Here is a 24787-nt window from a genome sequence, read left to right as displayed (position 1 = left end):
ATGACTGAAGAGAAAAAAATAACTTCTAACTACAAAAATAACTTCTAACATAAAACATTATTCACGTGCTTTTTAATTGTGTGATCTCAGTGTCAAATTTCTCTGGTGTTTAGAGTCCTTCGGACAAAAGTTATTTACAATTGACATGTTTATTTTAAAATATCAATATTTCTATTTTTATGCATAACATCATTTGGACTATCTGGAAGGACTTATCACCAAAAAAATTGATGTCAACTTTAAAACAGTTAGTTGAATAAATGAATAGCGTCTTCCATATCAATTAACGTTAGGTTTGGCTGGGAGTGACCGAAAACCCAACATAACAGTGACTCTAACAAGATAGAAGTTTTTAGATTCCCAGAACCTGATGTATTGTTGGGGTTAAACGCTTTCCTATATAGAAATATGGAGTTAGGTAGTCCAAAACTCAGTATGGTAACTCCATGATCATTAGAACACAGGCTCCTTCTACCTGTGGATTTCCATCCTCAATATACTGCTTCTACTTCATGGTCCAAAATGGCTGAGCCAGCTCCAGCCATTGTGTCCACATTCCAACCAACAAGAAATAAAGGTAAGAAGAAGGGAATCCTTTTTTAGGACACTTCCTAGAAGTAGCACCCACCACTTCTGCTTATATTTAATTGAACTGTCATGTGTAAGGAAAGCTGGGAAATACAGTCTATTCTAGGTGCCTGTGCTTTGCTAAAAATTGGAAAATCTGAAGAAGAGGAGAGTAACTATTAAAGAACAATTAATTTATTCAACATCTCCACTTGAATAACTCACAGGCATCTTGAACTGAATATAAATCTGAACTCATCACCTTTCTCCACACCTGGTTCTCCTCCAATACTCTCCATCTCAGCCAACGGAGAGCCCTATTCTGGCTCAAGCCAGAAACCTAATGTCATTGTTAATATTTCCCTGCTGGCAATTCCCTCTCCAAAATACATGGCAAATTCATCTAATCCTCTCTATTCCCTCTACCAATACACGCTGTGGACAGTCTCTAACTTGTCTCCCAGTGTCCCTCTGGCCTCGTTCCAGATCATCCTCCACATTGCAGCCAGAATGATTTTCTAAAATGAAAAATCTGAGCATGTCACTCCTCTCCTAGAACCCCTCAAAAGCTGCCTGTGGCACTTAGGAGAGAGACCCAGAACTTTTCAAAGGCCCTGTGTGATCTGGGCCTGGCTTCACCTTGCACTACTTACTTTTGCTCTCTAGGCCGCAGCCAAGCTTGGCCTCCTGTTGGTTCCTTGTCCTTGCCAGGCTCCTTCCTGACTGCCCATCCTGCCCCCTCTGCTTCCACCTCCCTCTCCAGCTGGTCAGTGCCCACTCATCCCTTAAGTCTCAGTGTAAACGCCACGTCCTCAGGGAATATCTCCAAGGTTTGAGACTCAGCTTTCATGGTACCCTTTGCTACTTTTGTTTTTCACACTTTACATCTTATAGCACTTACCACAGTGAGAATTTAAGTGATCATTTGTTTATTGACCTTTAACCCCTTTATGTGACAAACTCTTTGGGTCTGGTGACTGGATACTCGTGATGGTTAATTTTATGGATCACTGGCCCAAAGGGTGCTCAGATATTTGTTTAAATATTATTCTGGGTTTGTCTGTGTGTCTGGATGAGATTAACATTTGAATCCATAGCCTGAGTAAAGTAGATCTCTCTCCCCACTGTGGGTGGGCCTCATCCAATCAGGTGAAGGCCTGAATAGAATTCTTTCTCTCTGCCTGACAGTAGTAGCAGGAACATTGGTCTTCTCCTGCTTTTTCACTCAGACTTGAACTGGAACTTACACCATCGTCAGCTCTCCTGGTTCTCAGGCCCTTGGACTTGGACTGGAACTCACACTATTGGCTCCTTGGGTCTCCAGCTTGCCAACTGCAGATGGTGCACTTCTCAGCTTCCATAATCATGCGAGCCAACTCCTTACAATAAATCTCTCTCTCTCTCTCTCTCTCTCTGAATGTGTCCATTGTCTCATTATGCTCTAAATACTATGATTCCCTGGATAATAACCATCACTTACCCCCACTGACTAGGTGCCTGGCACCTTAACCGTAAATCTTATGAGAAAGTGTCATTTCTCCATTTTTTATATAAAGGAGAACTCTGAAGATCAGAGAGATCACATAACTCTCCTCTCCGAAGGTCTCCCGTATACTAATAAGTAAAATCGGATTCACACCCAAGCCTGCCTCTCCCAAGTACGCTGCAGACCTTCCCTCTTTGGGGCCAGGGATATTAAGCTAATGCCAGTGACACACCCTCCAACCCCAGAAAACAAAGAAGCCAAAACCTGGCGCTGATTTAGGGATCAACGCAGGTCACTCGGGCTTCTTTTGCTCCCCGCAGCTTCCCCGGTCCCCAGCTGGCTGCCCACGCGCCAGCTTGGCCTTGAACTTGGCTCGCGCTCCGGAACTAGAACGCAGAGCGCGTCAGAGCACGGGGCCACGTCCGCCCCTGGCCCTTTGGCGCCGCCCCGCCTCAGCCTAGGTCGGTTACCGCCCGCCCACAGCCGCCATTTCCTGTCCAGCTCTGGGCGCGTCAGGTCAGTGCAGCGGGGTGGCCCGGGGTCTGCCCTGGTCCTGGTCCTGATCTGGCCGTCAGAGCCAAGCAGAGGACGCTGGTTTGGGCCCGGCGGATGGGACGGTATCAGCTGAGGGCCGCCGGGACCTCCACGGCGGGCACTCGGCCGGTGGACGCTCTGGAGCGGTTGCCCGGGCAACGGTGCCGCCGGCCCCGCCCCTCTGCGCCGGCTGGGGAGGGGCATTTGGGGCGAGCCGGTCTTCTGGCTCCAGGCGAGGCTCAGTCTCCTTCCCGTTGAAGTGGATACCGTCGGACGCCTTGGGCGTCACCGTGCCCTGGCCTTCTCGTCCCGTCGTGCGTTCGCTGCCCAGGCATGGCGCGCCCTTAGACCCTGGCCTGGGAGCGGAGGGGTTGGCGCCTGCCCGGGGGAGTTCTAAGCCTGCCTTCTGCCTCTCCTAACCTTGGTCAAGTCAACTCACTTGACTAGGCCTCAGTTCCACGGGAGCCTGAATTGTTAAGAGCTGGAAAGAAACCTAGTGATCGTTTAGTTAAGCCAGAGGTCCCCAGCCCTGTTTCATAGATAAGGATGTCTTGCAGTAACCACTCATTGCCAACCTGGTGCTTTAAATTAATCCCCAGATAGCCCTCTGTTTTTTTTTAAATCTATTCATTTATTTATTTTTGTTGTGTTGGGTCTTCGTTTCTGTGCGAGGGCTCTCTCTAGTTGTGGCAAGCGGGGGCCACTCTTCATCGCGGTGCGCGGGCCTCTCACTATCGCGGCCTCTCTTGTTGCGGAGCACAAGCTCCAGACGCGCAGGCTCAGTAATTGTGGCTCACGGACCCAGTTGCTCCGTGGCATGTGGGATCTTCCCAGACCAGGGCTCAAACCCCCGTCCCCTGCATTGGCAGGCAGATTCTCAACCACTGCGCCACCAGGGAAGCCGCAGCCCTCTGTTTGTATTATAGTTTCCATAGAATGAATGAGGCCTCTGAGGGTCAGAGAGGTTGTGACTTTAGCTGAGGTAGCACAGCTTATAACTGGTGGAGGCTTGTTCCTGGCAGATTTCAAATTTCCAGTTAAAGGTGACTTATTTGGCTACACTGTTATTAAACCTAGCTGTAAATCAGAATCACGTGGAGAGTGTTTAAAACTATACATTCCTGGGTACTCTCTCAGGCTTACTAACTGAGGGGCTCTGGGCTAAGGCTGAAGAATCTTATGCTAAACCAGTTTTTGGATGATTCTTATGGTCTGTGGGTGGACCTTTGAGAACCACTGGCTGTAGCATGAGGCCTTTCACTCAAAAACAACTGAGTGGTGATCCAACTAAAGTACCTGGAGAGAAGAGAGGCTGGCGTGCAGGGCTGTCAAGTTCTAATCCCTCCATGCAATTTGTAGCTTCTCTTCACTCCTCAGAAATAAGCCAGAGGCTTATAGTTTAAATAGTTTGGACATTTAGATGTAAATTGTCCCATTTTTGGTTACCTGTCACACAGCCAGCTCCAAAGCTTCTGGCTGGGCCAGCCTGTCATGATCAAAGTCAAGCATTAGTGTCCTCCTCCATCTCTGGTGGCCTGTCAACTGTTCTCCACCTGGCCGCCTTCAAGCCAGGTCCCTGACACAGCAGCTGATGGTGGCTTTGTAGGGACATTTTGCAGAGCCCTTTCCCCATTGGAGGGAGGCTGGCAGCTTTCCAGAAATATCGCCACACGTCATGAGGGTCCCTTGGCCTTAACAGCAGTCAGAGTGAAATAGATCACCCTGCTTGTTATTCATGACTTTTATAAACACAAATCCATCTTAAAAATAATTACCTGGCTCTTAGTTTTAGAAGGCTCATCAGCCTGACAAATTCTGTTGAGAGTTTTATTATTATTAATTTTCATCATTTATGCTGCCTTCCTCAGGGATTCTGGTTCACCATGGCTGACTCTCAAGAGGAAGACTTGCAGAAATTTCTTAAAAATGTAGATGAAATCAGTAAGTACCAGTAAATCATAGACTAATTAAATTTTACTTTAGGGAGGTGGAGTGGTTAAAGAGAGATGATTACTCTAAGTTAGTTCCTGGGTTGCCTGACAGGTTTATGACTCTTAAGGAAAAAACGTTCTTGAGATTAAACAGAAGGGGTATTGAGAAGCAAGTAATATTGGAGCCTGGGGGTAATATTTTTTGGCTGTTAATTGGTATCAGAGAAGCTGCTAACATTCTGATTGAATTCAGGCTGACAGCTCTTCCTTGTATTTTCTCCCCTTCTGTGTAGAATCAGGTCAAAAGGAGCTTCTATTCCCCCATCACCAGTGAGCCTACTGTTCCCTTGGAGAAGATCATTCAGGAACCCCACTGATCAGTCTGAAATCCCTCTTGTTTTAGGGGAGAGCCTTTCCTGGTTTTGAGCTGCAGAGGCAAAGGTCAAAAGGCTTTCCCTCAGGGTCCATCACATTACACAGATGGCTGTTGGTTGTCATACTCCTGTCTCTCTTCCTCTAGGCAGGAAGACCCTTCCCCAACTTAGACTGGGGGGATCTCAAAGGACATATTCTGACCACACAGATCACATACAGTAGATTCCAAAACACTCAGTCCCTGCTCAGACTTCAGGGAGCTTGTTTGAGGATAGAGACAAGAAAACCAGCAGTGAAACCAACCTTACATATCAAATAGAAATATATTGAAGTTGCTGCTTCTCACAGGCTATATGCGTCCAAAGAATAAAATGGTTTTAAAAATAGTTCAGGCAACTTCATAGACAGTACATCCTTAGGGTGTTCTTTGGGTTTGTCATGGGCTTCTTCTCGGCCCATCCCCCAAATGTTGTTCTGGCCTGGCCCGCTGCTCACCTTTCTCTTCAGGTGATCTAGCCCAAGCACGTGGTTTTAGCTACCACCCTTGTGATGACCCCACATCTCAATTGCTACCAGCCACTTTTTTTGAGCCTCAGCCTCTATGCCAACTGTCACACCCATTGTATCCCTCAAGCACCATGAACTTAATGTGTCCGAAGGTTAGTTGATCATCTCTTTCTCTGTCGCCCCCAGTGCCAAATAAAACCTGCTTCTCCTACTCTCCCATTCGTTCTAGTCTCACTTGGTGGCACTGCTGTCCCCAGATTTACAAGTCACATTGGCCTCCTCTCACCTCTCAGTCCTTAATTTAATCAGCCCTCAGGTTTGCCTTCTGCCTCCAGCTCCCACCTCTCCAACCTCCCTTTGTTCTGGTTCTCTTATCCAGACGATTTCAACAACCCCCTGATTGTTCCCCCCCCCCCCGCCTCCAGGCTTACACTCCCCACAGGGTAATGTATCTGAAATGCAAATCTGACCCAGCCACTTCTCTGCTTGCATTCTCCCCGCAGTCCCAATAAATGTCATGCTCTCATCAGGACCTAAGTCCTCCCATGACCTTGGCCTTACCTCTGGCCTCCCCCTACCTTACACTTGAGCTACAGACTGCTTCCGGTTCCCCACACACCCCCTGAGCATTCATCCTCTGCCTGCTGCCTTTGTCCTTCCCTCTGCCTCCCGGTCTTTCTTTACCTGGCTAACATTCATTCGTACCCCAAGTTCATTTCCATATCACTTATATCAGTGCCATCTGATGGAACTTTCTGTGATGATAGACATGTTCTATAATCTACACTGTCCACTGTGGTCACCAGTGACCACAAGTGGCTATCGAGGGTTTGAAATGGGGCTAGTGCTACTAAAGAAGTGAATATCTCTATTTCGTTTATAAGTAATTTAAATTTATATAGCCACATGTGTGTAGATTCTATACATTCATTTCTTGGGCTCTTGCTGTGTACTGAGCATCGCTAGACCCTGGAGAGTACAGTAACAACGAATAAGAATTACTTTCCTTCATGGTACCTACAGTCTGGTGGGGAAAACAGATATTAAACAAGTAATTTCAAGGGTGATGTATGCTACAAAGAGAGATTGGTAAAATGCAAGAGACTCTAACTCAGATGAGGGAGTTGTCTGATGGGCTGCTGTAACAAAATATTCACACACTGGGGGGCTTAGGCAACGGAAATTAATTTTTGTCACAGTTCTGGAGATCAGAAGTCCAAGATCAAGGTGTTAGGTTTAATTTCTCCTGAGCCCTCTCTCCCTGGCTTGCAGACAACCTCCTTCTTACTGTGTCCTCACATGGTCTTTTCTCTGTGTGTGCACATCCCTGGTGTCTCTTCCTCCTCTTATACGGACGTCAATCCAATTGGTTTAGGGCCCCACCCTTATGACCTCATTTATCCTTCATGACCTCTTTAAAAGCCCTGTCTCCAAATACAGTCACACTGAGGGGATTAGGGCTCCAACATATGAATTGGGGCAGAGGGGCACAATTCAGCCCACAAATAAAGGCTTCCCTAAAGGATGAGTTTTAAGCACAAATCTGAAGTCTGACTAGGAGTTGGCCACTGGAGAGAGGGTAGGGGAGTATTCTAAATGGCGAGAAAGTACGTAGGAAAGATGGAAGTTAAGAGCAAGTGTGGTACTTTGGAGAAACTGAAAGATTAAAAAGCTCAGTATAGCTGGAGAGAATAGATCAAGGAGAGAAGGGTCCCATCTGAGTCCAGAAAGGCCAGATCAGGAAAGACCTTGGAAGCCACGGTAAGGAATTCGTGTTTATCCTGAGAGCAATGGGAATCCTTTGGAGGGTTTACTTGGAGCAGAAACATGGTCAGATTTACACCTTAGAAAAGTCACTCTGGCAGTGGTAGACTGGAGGGGAGAAGCAAACAGGTGCTGAGAGCCAGCTAGGAGGCTGTTACAGTGCTCCAGGGAGAAGAGACTGTGGCTGGAATGGACACAAGTAGACAGATTGGAGAGATAATTCAGAGCTTACTTGACAGGCTTTAGTGTTGATGGCTGTGAAGGTGGAGGGAGAACAAAGCCTTAAGGATGAGCCTGAGAGTCTTGATTGAATGACAGGTGGGTAGTTGGACCATCTGCTGAGATAGGGGCATTTGAAGGAGGAACAGTCTGGGGAGAAAGAGGATAGGCAGATGAGTAAGGCATTCCAGTGAAGATGTTCAGAAGGCAGTTGGCTTTGTGAGTCTGAGCCTAAGAAAGAGAGAGTAGCTGGGGAGGTCAACTTAGGAGACACTGGCATCTGCATGGTATTTGGAACCATAGGAGGGAACAGGAATTCCTGGGAAAGGTGTAGAAAAAGAGAAGAGGGCTCAGGCAGAGAGCCTACAGAGAAAAATTCAAAAAAATCTATAAATAAATTATCAAAGTAAAGAAGGAAATCGAGCAAGGTTTTTGGATACGAGATTAATGTATAGAATTCAGTTGCATTCTTATATACTTCCTGTATACCAGCAACACTTCATTTACAATACCAAAATAAATCCCTCAAAATATATGCAAGACCTTTATGGGGAAGGTTATAAAATTTAATTGAAAGAGCTCCCAGTGGTCAAAACTAGAACAATTTGAGCAAGAAAGCAAACACAGTATTGGATTATAGCCCAAAGTATAAAATAAATATCCATGAGTCTATATGGATATAAATAAACGATGAATAGTTAAATAAGTAAATAAATATGTAAGGCAAATCTCCCATACAGAAGAATTTCAAACAATTTATGTAGATATTCCTGCCTCTAGAAGGTAGAGCACAACTCTCCACCCCTGAAAGTGAGATACATTTACTGACTTGCTTCCAAAGAGGGAAAAGAGGGGGAAAAGTAACTTTAAGATGGAAAAAGCTGACAAACTCTACCTTAGGTGGTCAAAGTTAACAGCATGATAAATCATATTGATAACGTGTACCCTTAATATGTGCTATGGTCTTCCTCCCAAAATCTTGAGAACCTCAGTCTGACTGTGACAATAACATCAGGTAAACCCAAAATGAACACTACTCTACAAAAAATACCTGACCAGAAATTCTCAAAACTGTCAAGGAAAACAAGGAAGATCTGAGAAATTGTCATGGCTCAGAGAATTATAAGGAGACATGACTAAATGTAGTGTGATATCCTAGATGGTATCCTGGAATGGAAAAAGGATATTACAAAGAGATTAATGAAATTAGAATAAAGTTCAGAGTTTAGTGAATAAAATTTTTAATTAAAAGACATAAATGTGCTATGTATGTGTTTATTTACATCTAAATAAGTGGAGACATTTTATCATGGATGGGAAGACACATTTGTTAAGGAAATCTGTTCTTCTCAAATTATTCTCTACATTCAACACGATTTAGATCAAAATCCCAAAAATGTTTTGTTTAGAATTCAACAAGCTGATTCCAGAGTTCACACAGAAGAGCAAAGGGCCAAGAATTAATCCAGAAAATTTTGCAGAAAAATAAGAAAGTGGGATCTCCCTATCAGATGTTCAAGACTCATTATAAAGCTGTAGTAATTATGCACGGAAGTTTTGGTGCTGAAAAAGATACCATCCAGTAGAATGGAATAAAGTGCCTAGAGCAGGTTCACGCATGTGACAGGGATGACACAACACATTGGTGGGAAGGCAGGGAGTCTTCAACAAACGGGTGCTCGTGCCCTATGCAAAGTCAGCTCCAGGGGACTTCCCTGGTGGTCCAGTGCTTAAGACTCTGCACTTCCACTGCAGGGGGCACGGTTGCAATCCCTGGTCTGGGAATTAAGATCCCGCATGCCAGGTGGTGCGGCAAAAAACAAAAAAGTCAGCTCCAGGTGGATTAAATACCCTAATGAGAAAAACAGAACATTAAAACATACGGAAGACATATAAGAGTATATTTGTAAACCTAATATACACAAAAGGCATAAAGCATAACGGGAAATATTGGTACATTTAACACATAGAAAATTTCTTTAACAAAAGCTTCCATAAAAACAGATAAAAAGATAAACTGTACACAAGGAGATGTTCACAAATACATATCAGTCCAGAACATATAAAGAAATCATAATAAGAAAAAGGCAAACAACCCAATAGAAAATCGGCCAAGGATAGGAGCAGGCAGTTGACAGAAAAGGAAATCCAAATGGCCTACAAACCAATGAAAAGATGCTCGATCCCAATCATGTTCAGGAAAACGCAAATGAAAACATTGAGGAGATAAATCCATTATAGTGGCAACAACTTAAAAGTTTGACAACAAGCTTTAACTAGGATGTGGAGGCATGGGAACTCTTGTCACAACTCATAGGAATAAACCTCGACACAGCCGTAAGCTGAGGAATATGTCACGTGTGCATGGGAAAATATGTACACAGATACTCGATTCGTCATTTATTCACTAGCAAAAAATTTAAAAACACCTGGATGTCCATCAATAAGAGAATGGATTACCTATGGTATATACAGTGATTAAAATAAATCAACTGCAACCATTAGTATCAAGAACAAATCTCTAAAGCATATTAGGAGAAAAAACGAGGTTGCAAAAGAAAGCACATTTTTTAAAAACCATTTATTTGAGATGTTTCAATTTAAACACTCATATACACAAATTCTCTAGTAGGTGAATAGGTTCTGGGGATCTAATGTACAGCATGGTGACTATTAACAGTACTGTACTATACACTTTAAAGTTGCTGAGAGACTAGATCTTAAATGTTCTCACCACACACACAAAAAATGAAATTATATGAGGATATGGGTGTGTTAACTAACCTTGGTGTGGGAATCATTTCTCAGTGTATACGTGTATCAAATCACCATGTTGTACACCTTAAACTTACACAATGTCATGTGTCAATTATATCTCAATAAAGCTGGAAAAATAAAAGTCCTTCCCCATGAAATTTTCTACACCACCTTTTTAGTGAGTGGAGTCTTTCTTTTTGAAGACCTTGCTTGAATGATTCACCTCTGATTTCTCCTCTAGCCAATTTAATTCAGGAGATGAATTCTGATGACCCAGTCGTACAAGAGAAAGCTGTCCTCGAGACAGAAAAGAGACTGAAGTTTACAGAGGAAGACCAAGAGGAGGACGAGTGCAGGACCACCGTGAACAAGACCATGATCAGTCCTCCACAAGCTCCCACAAAGGTGCCCTTTCCCTATGGTGGAGTTATCTATGTAGACAGAGTGAGAAGGTCTGCACAAAGCAGAGGAAGTAGTGGTTTAATCTCAACTGCCTGGTGAGGCTGAAAGAGCCTTTTGATCTTTAGATTCACTTAGATTTATTTTCCACAAGGAAGTATAAACTCTGATTTCTTTTCTTGATCTTTCTGGGTCATCCTTAAACAACCCTTTGGGTGTGTTTTAATGAAAATGTGGCCTCTGTACCCACTGAGCTTGTGACCATTTTTAAGCCGTTAAGGTAATATATTCTACTAACTCATATTTCCAACTCATACAGCCACAGCGGCGGTCCCTTGACCTGCTCGCCCTTGTTTCTGCAGATGTAGCCCCATAACAATTGTGCCCATAACTAGATCTCCTGATTAACGCAAGCCCCCTGAATTTTGAGCCTTTCAGTATCGATGGTTAAAGGAAATGACCCTACTCCCCACTTGTAATTGATCTGCCTTCTTGCTTTGTATATGTATAAATGAGGGAGTGGTTTTTGAAATTTGTGTCTTTGTTTTTATGATAACCTGTGCCCTGCAGAATACAGATGAAATAAACACAGGTAAGGACAGCATCTCTCTTTCCAATGTGTATTATTCCTTTAGGATCAGTGTTTATTGATTGTAGCTTCCAGACCCTTAAATTACAGCCTCTGGGCTTACAAACAACCCATGAACAAAAACCTACTGATCATTCAATTCTGTTACTAGTAGTCAGAGGGGACAGTACTCAGAGGGTTTTTCCTACGTTCTCCTGGCCAGTCTTTTGTAAACTGAATTCAGTTATTCTGTTTCATCCAATTTACTCTTAGCTGCTTAAAGGGATCCAGAGAGTTTCTCAGTTGCTCAGCTCAGAAGCTCATTATGCTAAGTGGAACAAAAAAGTCTGTCTTCAAAGAAGAACTCTTTTAAAAGGCATAATTCAAATTTGAAGCACAGACATAGTCACCATGTATAATAATACATCACACAGATTACCATTTACTGTCAAATTAAGAAAATGTCATTTTAGTTGTCTCCGAATCTGTGTGTGTGTGTGTGTGTGTGTGCACGCGCGTACACGTGCCTACATGTGAATGCATGAAAAGTGTGGCTCTAAAACTCTAAAGTAGCTTTTTTCTGAATTTGAGCTGAAGAACTGATTATAGTATTTGGATTTTTCTTTTTAATATTTGAAATTACGCTGTTGTCAGAGGCCTTCTTGGCATCTATGGAGAAGGATGCAAAAGAACGTGCCAAAAGAAGAAGGGAAAACAAAGTCTTGGCAGATGGTAATTGTCAGTCTTTTCACTTTTCAATACCCAGGGTGATTTGTGCTAGAAAGAGCAAGGAAGTCTCTATGCTAATGTTTGAGGACATCAAGATTCCCAGTGGGTGGGTTCATGATGGGCCTGAGGCAGTGGGACCTGGCCAGGCAGAAACTAGTCTGTTTCCTGTTCCCACAGCAACAAGCAGGGAGTCAGACACAGCCCTGAGTCAGCCTCCACAGTCAGACCTTTCTAAAGCACATGGATGGATTTAGCAGCACTAAGTGAGGCTTGGAAAGTAGGGAGGGATGGGAGTGAGGTACTACTGTCCAGCCTGAGGCACAGATGAAGAAATGAAAAAGAAAAATGAAACAAGCAAACAAAGCTGGGAAAAGGGAGAGGGGAAATAAAGGAAAAGAAAGAACTGGGGTTGTGTGTGTGGTGAGGAAGATACACATGACAGAAGAATGCTTTCAGCACTTACTTTATACCACTCAGTGGTATGTGTGCTGCAGATCTGAACGATTCCATATTTGCTAGAAAATTAGTTGTTTGAATCTCTTTTTAAGACATTTGAATCTCTTTATGAGACATTTGAATGTGTAGACTTGCTCTTTGTGGCAAGTTTGGGGTGTTCTGAGCCTTGAGGCAGAAACATTTACTTTTTCTGAGAAGCTGCTTAGAAGACTTCAGGTAGATTGAGAGAACAGGAACCGACCTGGAATTATCTGCAGAGAGAAGTAAGTGACAGGCCCCCTTTGGATGCATGGAAGCTCTGACCTTCAAAGTAGAGTTGGAAAATCAGGGCAATGAAGTCTGAAAGAATTTTCCTGTGTGTGGGGAGAGCTCACCTGTATAACTTCTATTCTCACAGCCCTAAAAGAAAAGGGGAATGAAGCATTTGTCAAAGGTGATTATGAAACAGCCATCCTGTGCTACAGTGAGGGTTTGGAGAAGCTGAAGGACATGAAAGTACTGTACACCAACCGAGCCCAGGTGAGTGATCCAAGGATGTGTCCACGGGCTTTCCTCAGGGAACAGTAGCCACTAACCTTGTGAAAGCAGAGAAAGGTGAGACCAGGTGGCGCCAGTGTTGTGCTGTGTAATGGCTGGCTCTGGTCGGGTTGGGAGTGGGGGCTGATTTGTATGGAGCACTTGCCAGTTTCCATGGTGTCGATACTTACACTGTGGTTCAATTTCAAGCTACCAACTTGGAATCATTGAAGGAGAACTTGGGAACAGCTACACATAATCAGTTCTCTCCATAGTGGAAGTCAGCTCCAGCACATCAGTGGTGGTACCCAGGCACTTTCCCTCATGTAGAGACAAGAAGTCTAGTGGAATGAGACAGTCTATGAGACCTTGGAATTCTGCCACCACTGAAGTTGTTCAGCTTCTTTTTTTGATGCCAGTCTACACTCCTAACGGTTACTCTCCTGTTAATTTCTTACCCATCATATCAATCCCTCCTTGATTAAGCTTCTGTGACTGGGATATACTGGAGAGCTAATGGGCCTAGAGCCAATTTCTCAGAAATTTTGAGTTTCTGAAATCTCTCATACCTCCGTTTTATATCACAGACAAGCTCAGATTCCTGGAACACCAGGTAAAAACCATCACCCAGATGTTTATTATCTACTACCTAATGAAGGGCAACATTAATAGTTCTCAGTTGAAACAAAACTGTCACCTGTGACCTTATTTTTGAAAAGTACTTGAGTTTGTGTATGGAAGAGCTGTCTGCTGCTCAGGCCCGAAAAATTGGCAGATTCCTGGACATGATTATCCAATGATCAGGATATGTCAGCAGGACCTGGGTGAGATGAACTTGACGCCATGTCATTTACAAGAGGGAGAGATTCATCAGCTCCAATTTCTATAACTCAAGATTAAGAAGATCCTGCTGTGGTATGTTGAGGAAGAGTGCAAGAAACAGGATGTTAGCAGTCCAGAAAGTCTGGGCAGTGACAGTGATTTAATGATAAATAAATCCAAGCACAACATAAGCTCATTAGTTCAGCAGTTTGGATAAATCAGACTCGAGTTGAGGTGTCATTTACCTAGCCCCATTTGTGGAGAAAAATTGTAATAAAGAAGAGAATCAGTAAATAAAATGGCCAGAGGTTGATTTTGCCATGTACTTCTTAGCCCCCCAACAAGATTATAAACTTTGTGAAGGTAAAACCTGCCATATACTTTTCCCCCTAACGCTTTACTTATAACAGATGTTCAATAAATCCTTGTTAAGTTACATAACACTGGGTGGAGGCACAATAAGTCCATTTAAGGGAATGGCATTTCTGTTGACACATCAAAAGAAACATTTAAATGCAAACAATTAATAGAATAATCATAGTTCCTTTTTATTTGTCACCAGATTTGGTCTCCAGAACATTTACCTACTGATGCTTATTCAGTCTTGATACTCTGAAGCTATATGAAAGCTGTAAAATTGAATTGCCTTTAAAATGTTATGTAATTCAGACTTATACTAATTCAGATGGTCTATACCCTGATTCATCTAAATTAGTTACATTTTTACTGTGCTCAAGTTTAAGCAGCACTTTGATTAGTTCTGGAGAATCACATTAAGAATGACTGTGGATAAAAATAAGTAAGTGCAATGAAAAGCTTTGGGAAGGCAATTCCTCCCACTTTTCCCAAAGAGAAAGCTTATTCAGAGACAAATAAATGCAAAATGTGCTGCCTGGTGTTAAGAATCATTTGAACCATTGACTATTTTTAAAATGCCTCCCTGTTTGCACGCAGTGTTAGAAAACACTTAATAAGGACCCTGTGCATTGAGAGTCGCTGCTTGCTGGAGAGAAAACCTACCCTTTCATTGCCGTGTTTTTCTCCTGGAGCTAATGTTATGATCAATAAATTGCTGGTGTAATTTAGATAAATCAGGAGTTTAATTGCCATTTGGAAAAGTCATTCTTTTTAAAGTGTGGAAAAACAAAAGAGAACAGGGAATTTATAGGGTGTTGGGTCCAAGCTTTAAAAAAAGAAAAAGAAAGAAAAGTGAAAGGCTCTGTAGAGAAATTGTTGAAGCCCATATAGAATTTTTCAGTCTGTATCCTGAATAACAGTGTCGTGAAATTATGACTACGGTTGTCTAGAAGGATGTTAGTTTCTTCCTCACATCCTCTGACTTTCTAATGAAACCCCACACCTGGAGGAAAGGGTGGTGCTTTATAGAACAGAAGGCTCAAAGTGTCGTTGTCTTCAACTAGTACTGAAGCCCTGTTAATGAAAGCACTGCAGAGCAGCTTCCTATCTATTGGTGTGAAGAGCTGCCCGGCAGAAATCCCATTAGCTGGCTCTTGCCTGCTCACTCCTTCCTCACTTTGGTTGAATGCTTAGATTTCTCATAAATTATAACACTAACCTCATATTTGGCCTGTCCATGTAAATATCTCATCAGGTTTATTGTTCAGAATGTCACAGCGCCCTGCTACAGTTTTGATCATGGGCAAACCTCCATGGAGTATTGAGTCTATTATTGGTGACTGATGGGACCCTGGTGCCTGGTTTTCCTTTCTTCCAACAGGGTGATCACTGCTGCTTCTTAGGGAACTTTCCAAAAGAAGAGCCCTTAAAGTCTACTTTGTGCAACTTGATAAGAATTTATTAAGCACCTTTCATGTCCAGTAATTAAATACAGAGGGTATAGTAGCCATGGTGCTTGCTGTTAAATGACTTCCATTTGTTTATAGATCACACCTCTTTGAAACTATAAATGAACTAGATTCTTAATTCGGTTTAGTTTGAGTGGATCACAGAATTCTGAGTTAATTCTTGATTTTTAAGATTTTCCCCAATTCCAGGAGATCCCAGAAGACAGCCCCAAGGCATTTGAAACCGAGGGCTCCTGGGGGTGGTCTGACTCTTAAATGTCAGCTCATTTCCTATACCTCTTCCTTCTTGCTGCACTCATGAGGAGAGAAGGGGAACTTTTTCTTAAGCATATTTCCATAACAGCTTTATTGAGATACAATTGATATAACCTACAATCACCCATTGAAAATGTACAATTCAGTGGTTTTTGGTGTATTCACAGGGTTGTGCAACCCTCGCCACAGCCAATTTTAGAACAGTTTCATCATCCCCCAAAGAACCCCGTACCCTTTAAGCAGTCACTCCCCAGTCCTCCCCTCCCCCACCCCAGCCGTAGGCCACCACTAATCTACTTTCTGTCTCTATACATCTGCCAATTCAGGACTCTTCATATAAATGACATCATATAATATTTCTCCTTATGTGTCTGGCTTCTTCCACTTACCAGTGGTTTCAGGGTCCATCCACGTTGTAGTATGCATCAGTACTCCATTCCTGTTTATTGCCAAATAATATTTCATTGCCTGGATCTACCCCATTTTGTCTATCCATTCAAAAACTGATGGACATTTGAGTCATTTCTGCTTTTTGGCTCTTATAAATAATTCTGCTATAAACACTGGGGTGCAACTTTTTGCGTGGACATATGTTTATAGTCTTCTCGGCTATCTACCCAGGAGTGGAACTGCTGGATCCTATGGTACCTCTGTGTTTTACCTTTTCAGGAAATGTCAGACTGTCTTTCAAAACCATTTTACATTCCCACCAGCAGTGTATGAGTGTTCTGATTTCCTGCATTCTCACCAACACTTGTTATTACCTGTCTTTTTGATTCCCTTTTTCATCTGGTTTCCTTCTGGAACATTCACAGCAGGGTAGCCTCCAGAAGCTAGCTCTTCCTTTGTAGGGGTGGTCAGTGTGCTGGGTACTGTCTGTTTGCCCCTCCAGATCCTTCTCTGCCCTGCTCTGTGCCCTGGGGGATTGACCTCTGTGGACTGCCCTCTTGGCTTCCCAGCTTTCTAACTGCCATTTGGGTTCAGCCAACGAGATGAGAAGGAAGGAGGAAAGTGAACTGCGGCTTTATTCTCCCAGCTTCTGCTCTACTAAAGGCCTCAGCTCCTGTTGAGCAGCGCTCTTCACAAAGCGACCCTCTCCTGTTTTGTTCATAGCTACTCCTTCTTTTTTTTTTTTTGTGGTACGCGGGCCTCTCACTGTTGTGGCCTCTCCTGTTGCGGAGCAAAGGCTCCGGACGCGCAGGCTCAGCGGCCATGGCTCACGGGCCCAGCCACTCTGCGGCACACGGGATCCTCCTGGACCGGGACAAGAACCCGTGTCCCCTGCATCGGCAGGCGGACTCTCAACCACTGCGCCATCAGGGAAGCCCGTCATTGCTACTCCTTCTGCCTCTTCAGGTCTGGCAGTGGTGATGGCTGTCCAGTGCTGCTCTCCCTCCACCCTGCCCTCACCCTGTGAATAGTCCCTTTATTAAACTCTCCCCAGTTACCCCGTGTGAGTGGCATCTGTTTCCTGCTGGGACCCTGACTGGCACAGGTAGGGACGAGTTACTTCTCATCACCACTCTCCTGCCCGACTACTCTTTCTGTGTTGACTGAAGACTGCCGGCTACAGAGCTGTGTATGATTAGCAGCTGTTTGTGTCCTTACAGGCTTATATCAAACTTGGGGACTACCAGAAGGCACTGGTGGATTGCGACTGGGCTCTGAAGGTAAGAAGATTGTTTCCTCTTCCACATGATGGAGCTGGGCTTGCTGGGGCCAGATGTCTCAGTCCTGAAGTGAATAGAGGGGAGCTGCCAGTGTATCATGGCAGGAAAGGGTGTAGGCTCTGCAGTCAGAGTCTCAGTTTCCTCATCTGTAAAATGGGAACGAATAGAATTGTCGTGAAGGTTATGGTAATGCACGCGGTGCCTTGCCCGTGGGAAGTACTCTGGAGAAGCTGTTGTTAATATTGGTTTTTCAGGGTTTTATCGCAATGGCTCACCCTTCACTGTTGTGTTATCAGGTGCTTTGCTCCACGTGGTAGTGGAGACGCCTCCTTCTCTTTCCAGAGCTGACCTCGGGGGCTTGTTTCCACAGTGTTGCCATTCTTCCTCATCAGTTCGTGCTTTTCCTCTCCGGCTCTGATAATTTGGAAATGTATCATAGCACCCCCTCTTTGTAGAGGAATAATCAGAAGAAAGAATTCCTGTCGTTCAGCTTGGATACTAGTCAGGCCTCAGGCTGATAGCCTAATACTATGCATGGTATTTCCTCTGAAACCTGACAGAATAGATAATCAAAGGTGGAGAGAAGGAAGGACTGTTGGTAGAAATATTAGAAGGGTTTTAAAAGAGAAATGTCATGATCACTTCATAGGAACATTATTTCAGATGACTAAATATTTAAATAACCCTTAATCCACATTCCCCCAAGTTACTCTGTCACAGGGGCTTAACTAAATAACCAAAACCAGTGCTTCTCAGCCTTCCTTGCTGAAGTGCTAACAGAACAAACATGAGCCCCTGGAGGGTCTAGAAGCAGAGAGCATGAAATTTCTTTTTAGACACATGTTTTATCTTAAAAATCCTTGCAAATTTTGCATTGCATGCCATAAAATGTTATCTATTTGTCTTAATGTAGCCATGTTATTTTAAATAATTTATAATCAAGTAAAATTGAAGTGCCAGGAGAACATGCCAGGTTTATCCTATGGCATAGATTCCCCTGGTCCAGCACTGCCTACCCCAGCTTCATGAGCGTGGCCCCCAGACAAGAGCACATCTCAACGGCAGCACATTGGCCACACCAGCTTCCTTACTTTTTATTGAAAGGGTAAGCAAGAAAACAGGTGAATTCAAAACTTACCTTTACTAACAACGGTTTATAAAACACGAGCATCCCACCAAAATGGATATCTGGAGTGCCTGATTTCTTTACCCCCTAGAAGATACGGTGTGGGGGACACCTTGTCCCATTGCATCGTGACAGTCTTTAGTGATGAAAACTGCCCCAAACTGGTGCCATTAGGTTCTGCACAGCTCCAGTAGAGGCCCATTAGCCTGCTTTGTCACCTTATATGATTGTGACTTTTTTCTACTATCATCTGTAAGAGAAGAAAGAGGCAAGGGCGTTTTCCTCTGATGTTTCCGCAATAACAGCAAAAGCTGCCATTTGCTGCACGCTGGCCGTGAGCTGTCTCATTGGAGCCTCACAGCCTTCTTTTCTGTTCTGGTCAATACCACAGTTATCCTCATCTTTCTGACAAGGAAACAGAGCCTCGGAGTTCACTAAGTAAACTGTGTGGGATCGCATAGCTAACATTGGCCTAACTGTAGGCTGGTGCCCTGAATTGTGGACTATAAACAGCTTCTCCACAGAGTCCAGGAAACCCCATCATCCCTGGGTGTGGCTTTCATTCCTTCTGTGGCAGAAACAAGATCTCCTTGTGGGGCTTCCAGGAGCATCTTTTCTGATCTGAAAAGGACCAAAGAGGGCGTCGCAGCCTCGTGCTGATTCAGGACGACACACTGGCCCATTCCCAAATGTTCACTGAAGCATGATGCCATTAACGGTGAAACTGAGGCAAAGCGGGCCCAGCACAGCTGACATTAAAAAATGCTGACACCCAGCAGCCAGCCTTGTTAAACGCCCAGCAAGGCTCCCGTTGAAGACGACTGGGTAAACACTTGGAGGGATGGGGAAAAAATGTATAAGGAATTCCAAAAACTAACAATCATTGGCTCTACGTGGAAGCTGTGAATTCAAAGAAAAAGTTTCACTCTTTTTAAATATCAGCAGTGAATGTCAGCGGCCCTCCATTATTCGCAGTATTAGTACTTTCATGCCGGTTTAATATTTTTGACACTTGTGAATTGGCAGAGACAAGCCCATGTGATGACATTTCAAGACTGATCTTCCTAGTCAGGGAAGATAAGGCAGCAAAGCTGGTTTTAATTCGGATCAGAATCATTTCTTTCTTGGCAGAACTCTTCCTGCACAATAAACTGCATCTTCCTCTGAAGGCAGGATTCCTTTTGAGGGGACCTGGGGTTCAACTGAGAGAATCCTGGTGAGGGTTGGTACCTCATCGAAGGAGAAAGGGCCTATTAGTGAGAAAATCCATTAGTGGCCCTTTGTGTTAGTGTCTGAGGAAGTGTGGTCACAATGCACCCCTCGCGGTGGCACAGTGGGACGTGGACGCGATCTGGGTTCCTTTTCCCCCGTTGGAACCCTGACGTCCTGCCGGTGAAGGTGCTGTGAACAGGTGGCTTCTGTGAGCTGCGGTGCCGGAGTTTCCGTTCCCTTTGACAGTTCCCTTCCCGCTTCCTCAGTTCCATCCTCTGTGGGTTCTCCAGGGTTCACTCCACAGCTCCCTGCCTTTCTTCCTCCTACAGTTTCTCCCTCAAAGCTCTCGTCTCCTCTGGTGGCTTCAACTGTCACTCTTGCCAATGGTTGTCACATCTGTATTTCAGCTGCCCCCCACCCCGCAGGTTTCCGCGTGATTGTCTTTGCATCCTCTGAAACACAGTATGTCTCTGTTAGACTATATGTCTTCAGAGTGGATTTCCTTCTACTCAACTGCTGTGGCACTTTTCTGAAGGAGATCTGGTGTAGTGTTTAAGCCTTTGGGTCCTGGAGTCAAATGGCTAGATTTTAATCCCAGCTCTTCCACTTAGTTATCTATGTGACCTTGAACCTCTCCAACCCCTAGTTTCCTCATATGTGAAATGGGGTTAATAATTGTCTCTACTTCATAGAGTTGTTATAAAGTTTACATGAGATAATTCATATGAACCATATGGTCAGGACTGAACAATAATGCACTAATATTATTACTGTCATTCACTTAGCAACGAATCAGGAAACGATATTCATGAAAATGCATCTATAAAGGCCTCTCCAAATATAACAATTATTGTTACCCCTTCTATTATTCTTTTGCTTTTCTTTAAATTTTCCTTTTTGCCCTGAAATGGATTGCTTTTGCTGTAACTGCAACAACAGCAGCTAATCCTCTATTACCTGGTACCACAGTGTTTTACACACGTTCCCTCCTCACAATAGACCAAGAGAGACACTATTATGATCTCCACTTTGTAGATGAGGAAAATGAGCCTCAGAAAAGCTGGGTGGCCTGGCCAGCGTGCCACTTCTGGTGAGAGGCAGACAGGGCTCCACCCAAGACTTTCTAGACGCCTGAGCTTGGACCCCTAACCTCTTTACATCTATACCCTTGATGGCATCCAACCAGGCACAATGCCTGGCACATAAAAGGGGTTCAGTGAATTAACTGGATGCTTTAAATTATAGTTTATGTCTTTGTGCCACATCATTCCCTCTGGAGTTATAATAATTCGAAGCAGGCAGGTGCAGGGCCCCCTGTGCAAGCGGTATCATTTCAGCCATAAGTTTCATAAGTTTTGAAGGGGGCATCCCTCCTGATCGTAAGGGATAGGAATGCAAGTTCTTAGTATTTATGTTGTGGTTTATTTCAAGGAAGGAACGTAAATATATAATAGTAACCTCAGCTGTTTACCCAGCGTAAAATTTCCTACTTTTTAATAAACCAGGGGTTCTCAAACATGGTTGCACACTTATATCACCTGGAGAGTTTAAAAAATTATTGATGCCTCGGTCCTACCCACTAGTATAATTTAATTGATGTGAGTTTCAGCTGGGCCATCAGGATTTTTACAAGCACCTGGGTGATTCTAATGTTCAGCCAAGGTCAAGAGCTCTTCTAAACTAAGGGTTTCTGGTTTGTTTCCTGGTTGTCTCATTAAATGGAAATGAAAACTGGCAAGTATCGTGAATTAATTTAATAGAGAGCTTACTTGTGCATCCAGGTTCCTTGCAGGCATCAATTAGTTTGGTTACAGATGCACAGAAAAGTCTTAATTGTCAACTCTGGTGGCTGTCCTGAGAATCAAAGCACTGCCCTAACCCTATTAGCTGGGCAGTGTGGGGAGGGGCTGATAACTTCAAATCTTCTGGAACATCTGATCAGTGGTTCTCTTTTATGCAGTGTGATGAAAAATGCACAAAAGCATATTTCCACATGGGAAAAGCCCACCTGGCCCTAAAGAACTACAGTGTGGTAAGTGCTAGAGGAACCTTAAGTGGCATGTCTGATCTCGGAGCAGTGCTTCAGATTGTCTCAGAGAAGAACCACATTCCTCCAAGTTGATGAGATATTAATCCACTTCTTAGCATTTTCCAGGGTAAATCTTAAGATCTTAGAGCTGGGAAGGATGTTGAGTGTCATCTGATAACAGCCCCACCTGCTGTAGGAATCTCTTCTGCAGCATCTTCTACCAGTGTCCGTCCAGTCCCGGGAGGAGCGTCTCTGGAGAGAAAAGACATAAGCAAAAAGATGAAAAAACAAAATTCACTTGTAATCTCATCACCTGAAAGTAACCATGCAGAGAGATATACACACTAAGATATTGGATATTGTTAATAGCAGCTTTATTGAGATATAGTTCACATATCAAACAATTCCCCTATGGAAAGTATACAATTCAGTAGTTTATAGTGTGTTCACAGAGTTGCACAACCATCACCACAATCAACTTTAGAACATTTTTGTCACTTCGTCAAAACACCTATACCCATTAGCAGTCACTCCCCTCCACCCCGCCCTCAACCCTAGACAACTACTGATCTACTTCTGTCTCTATACATTCGCCTATTCTAGACCATTCATATAAATAGAATTATACAATATGTGGTCTTTAGTGACTGGCTTCATTCACTTAGCATAGTGTTTGCAAGTTTCATCCATGTTGTAGTATGTACAGTACTTCATTTTTTTTTAATTGCTGAACAATATTCTATTGTATGGATATACCACATGTTATTTATCCATTTGTCAGTTGATGAACATTCAAGTTGTTTCCACTTTTGGTTATTATGAACATCCATGTACAAGTTTTTGTGTGGACACATGTTTACAGTCCACTTGGCTATACACGTAGGAGTGGAACTGCTGAGTCGTGATAACTCTAATGTTTAACCTTTGGAAGAACTGCCATCTTGTCTTCCAAAGTGGCTGCTCCATTTGACATTCCTGCCAGTAGTGTATGGTTCCAGTTTCTCCACATCGTGAACAATTCTGGTTACTTATTTTTCTTTTCTATTATACCCATCCTGATGAGTATGAAGTGGTATTTCATAATTTTGACTTGCATTTCTCCGATGGCTAATAATGTTGAGCATCTTTTCATGTGCTTATTGGCCATTTGTGTATCTTCTTTGGAGAAATGTCTCTTCAGATCCTTTGTCCATTTGTTCATTAGGTTATTTGTCTTTTTATATTGAGTATAAATATATTCAATATAATATAAATTGAATATTTATATATTCAATATAAAGTAATGTAAATATTATATATAGTAATATAATATTCAATATAAATTCTGGATACAAGTCCCTTATCAAATAAATGATTTGAAAATATTTTCTCCCATTCTCTGTGTTGTCTTTTCACATCACAGCACAAAAAATTTTAATTTTGATGAAGTCTAAATTACCTATTTTTTTCTTTGGCCACTTATGCTTTTGATATCAAATCTAAGAAACCATTGCCTAATCCAAGATTTAAGAGTTTTATGGCTTTAGCTCTTTCATTTAGATCTCTGATCCACTTTGAGTTAATTCTTGTATATAGTGTAAGGAAGGGATCCAGCTTCATTCTTCTGCATGTGGATATCCAGTTGTCCCAGCACCATTTGTTGAAAAGACTGTCTTGTCTCCCATTGAATGATTTTGGCACCCTTGTCAAAGATCAATTGATCATAAATGCATAGGTTTATTTCTGGACTCTCAATTTTATTCCATTTGTTTATGTCTACTCTTATACCTATGCCACATTGTCTTGATTCTTACAGCTTTGTAGTAAATTTTGAAATTGGGAAGTGTGAGTTTTCTAACTTTGTTCTGCTTTTTCAAGATTGTTTTAGCTATTCTGAATTACTGGAATTACCATACAGATTTCAGGATCTGCTTTGTCAGTTTCTGCAAAGAAGCCAGGTGGAATTTTTTTTAATTGAAGTATAGTCGATTTACAATGTTGTGTTAGTTTCAGGTGTACAGCTAAGTGATTCAGTTATACATATATATATATATATATATATATATATATATATACCTATTTTTTCAGATTCTTTTCCCTTATAGGTTGTTACAAAATATTGAGTAGTTCCCTGTGCTATACAGTAGGTCCTTGTTGGTTATCCATTTTATATATAGTAGTGAGTATATGTTAATCCCAAACTCCTAATGTATCCCTCTTCCCCCTTTCCCCTTTGGTAACCATAAGTTTGTTTTCTGTGTCTTTGGATCTATTTCTGTTTTGTATATAAGTTCATTTGTATCATTTTTTTAGGTTCTACATATAAGCAATATCATATGATATTTGTCTTTCTCTGTCTGGCTTACTTCACTTAGTATGATAATCTCTAGGTCCATCCATGTTGCTGCAAATGGAATTATTTCATTCTTTTTTATGGCTGAGTAATATAAATAATAAATGCTGGAGAAGGTGTGGAGAAAAAAGGAACCATCCTACACTGTTGGATGTAAATTGGACAACAGTATGGAGGCTCCTTAAAATAACTAAAAATAGAGCTACCATATAATCCAGCAATCCCACTCCTAGGTATATATCCAGAGAAAACTCTAATTCAAAAAGATACATGCACCCCAATGTTCATTGCAGCACTATTTACCATAGCCAAGACATGGAAGCAACCTAAATGTCCATTGACAGATGAATGGATAAAGAAGATGTGGTATATTTATACAATGGAATATTACTCAGCCAGATGGAATTTTGGTGGAGATTGCATTGAATCTGTAGATCAACCTGGGGATTATTGCCATCTTAACAATATTAAGACTTCCAGTCCATGAACATGAGATGTCTTTCGATTTACAAGATATATTATTTTTAAAAAGAAATTGCCCCCACTGTACATTTTAAAAAATTATTCTTTGTTGGATTTTAATTCTAAAAGTAATACAGACTTATTGTAATAAGGTCAAATAATAGAGAAGTAAAAAGGAAAATATTAATCTCCCCCCTCCACCAAGTTCCATTTACTTATTCATTCATTCAGTTAATTAATTCACT

The 24787-nt window shown here is 42.6% G+C and overlaps 1 protein-coding gene across 1 annotated transcript in view; it reads left to right on the top strand.

The window, feature by feature from the left end:
- Window positions 1–2531: 2531 nt before the first annotated feature.
- Window positions 2532–24787, top strand: part of TTC12 (tetratricopeptide repeat domain 12) — a 49213-nt gene continuing 26957 nt past the window's right edge. Inside the window, exons 1-8 of the mRNA XM_081241446.1 lie at window positions 2532–2569; window positions 4456–4528; window positions 10382–10545; window positions 11110–11131; window positions 11762–11839; window positions 12690–12811; window positions 17322–17381; window positions 21680–21751. Of these exons, the coding sequence (XP_081097572.1) occupies window positions 4471–4528; window positions 10382–10545; window positions 11110–11131; window positions 11762–11839; window positions 12690–12811; window positions 17322–17381; window positions 21680–21751 (576 nt within the window). The 5' untranslated portion in view covers window positions 2532–2569; window positions 4456–4470. The remainder of the gene's footprint in view (window positions 2570–4455; window positions 4529–10381; window positions 10546–11109; window positions 11132–11761; window positions 11840–12689; window positions 12812–17321; window positions 17382–21679; window positions 21752–24787) is intronic.

This window comes from Mesoplodon bidens (genome assembly GCF_964165515.1).
Source record: "Mesoplodon bidens genome assembly, chromosome: 7".
NCBI classification, from domain to species: Eukaryota; Metazoa; Chordata; class Mammalia; order Artiodactyla; family Ziphiidae; genus Mesoplodon; species Mesoplodon bidens.
The sequence above is the reverse complement of the archived record's forward strand: the minus strand, read 5'-3'. Positions and strand labels throughout refer to the sequence as shown.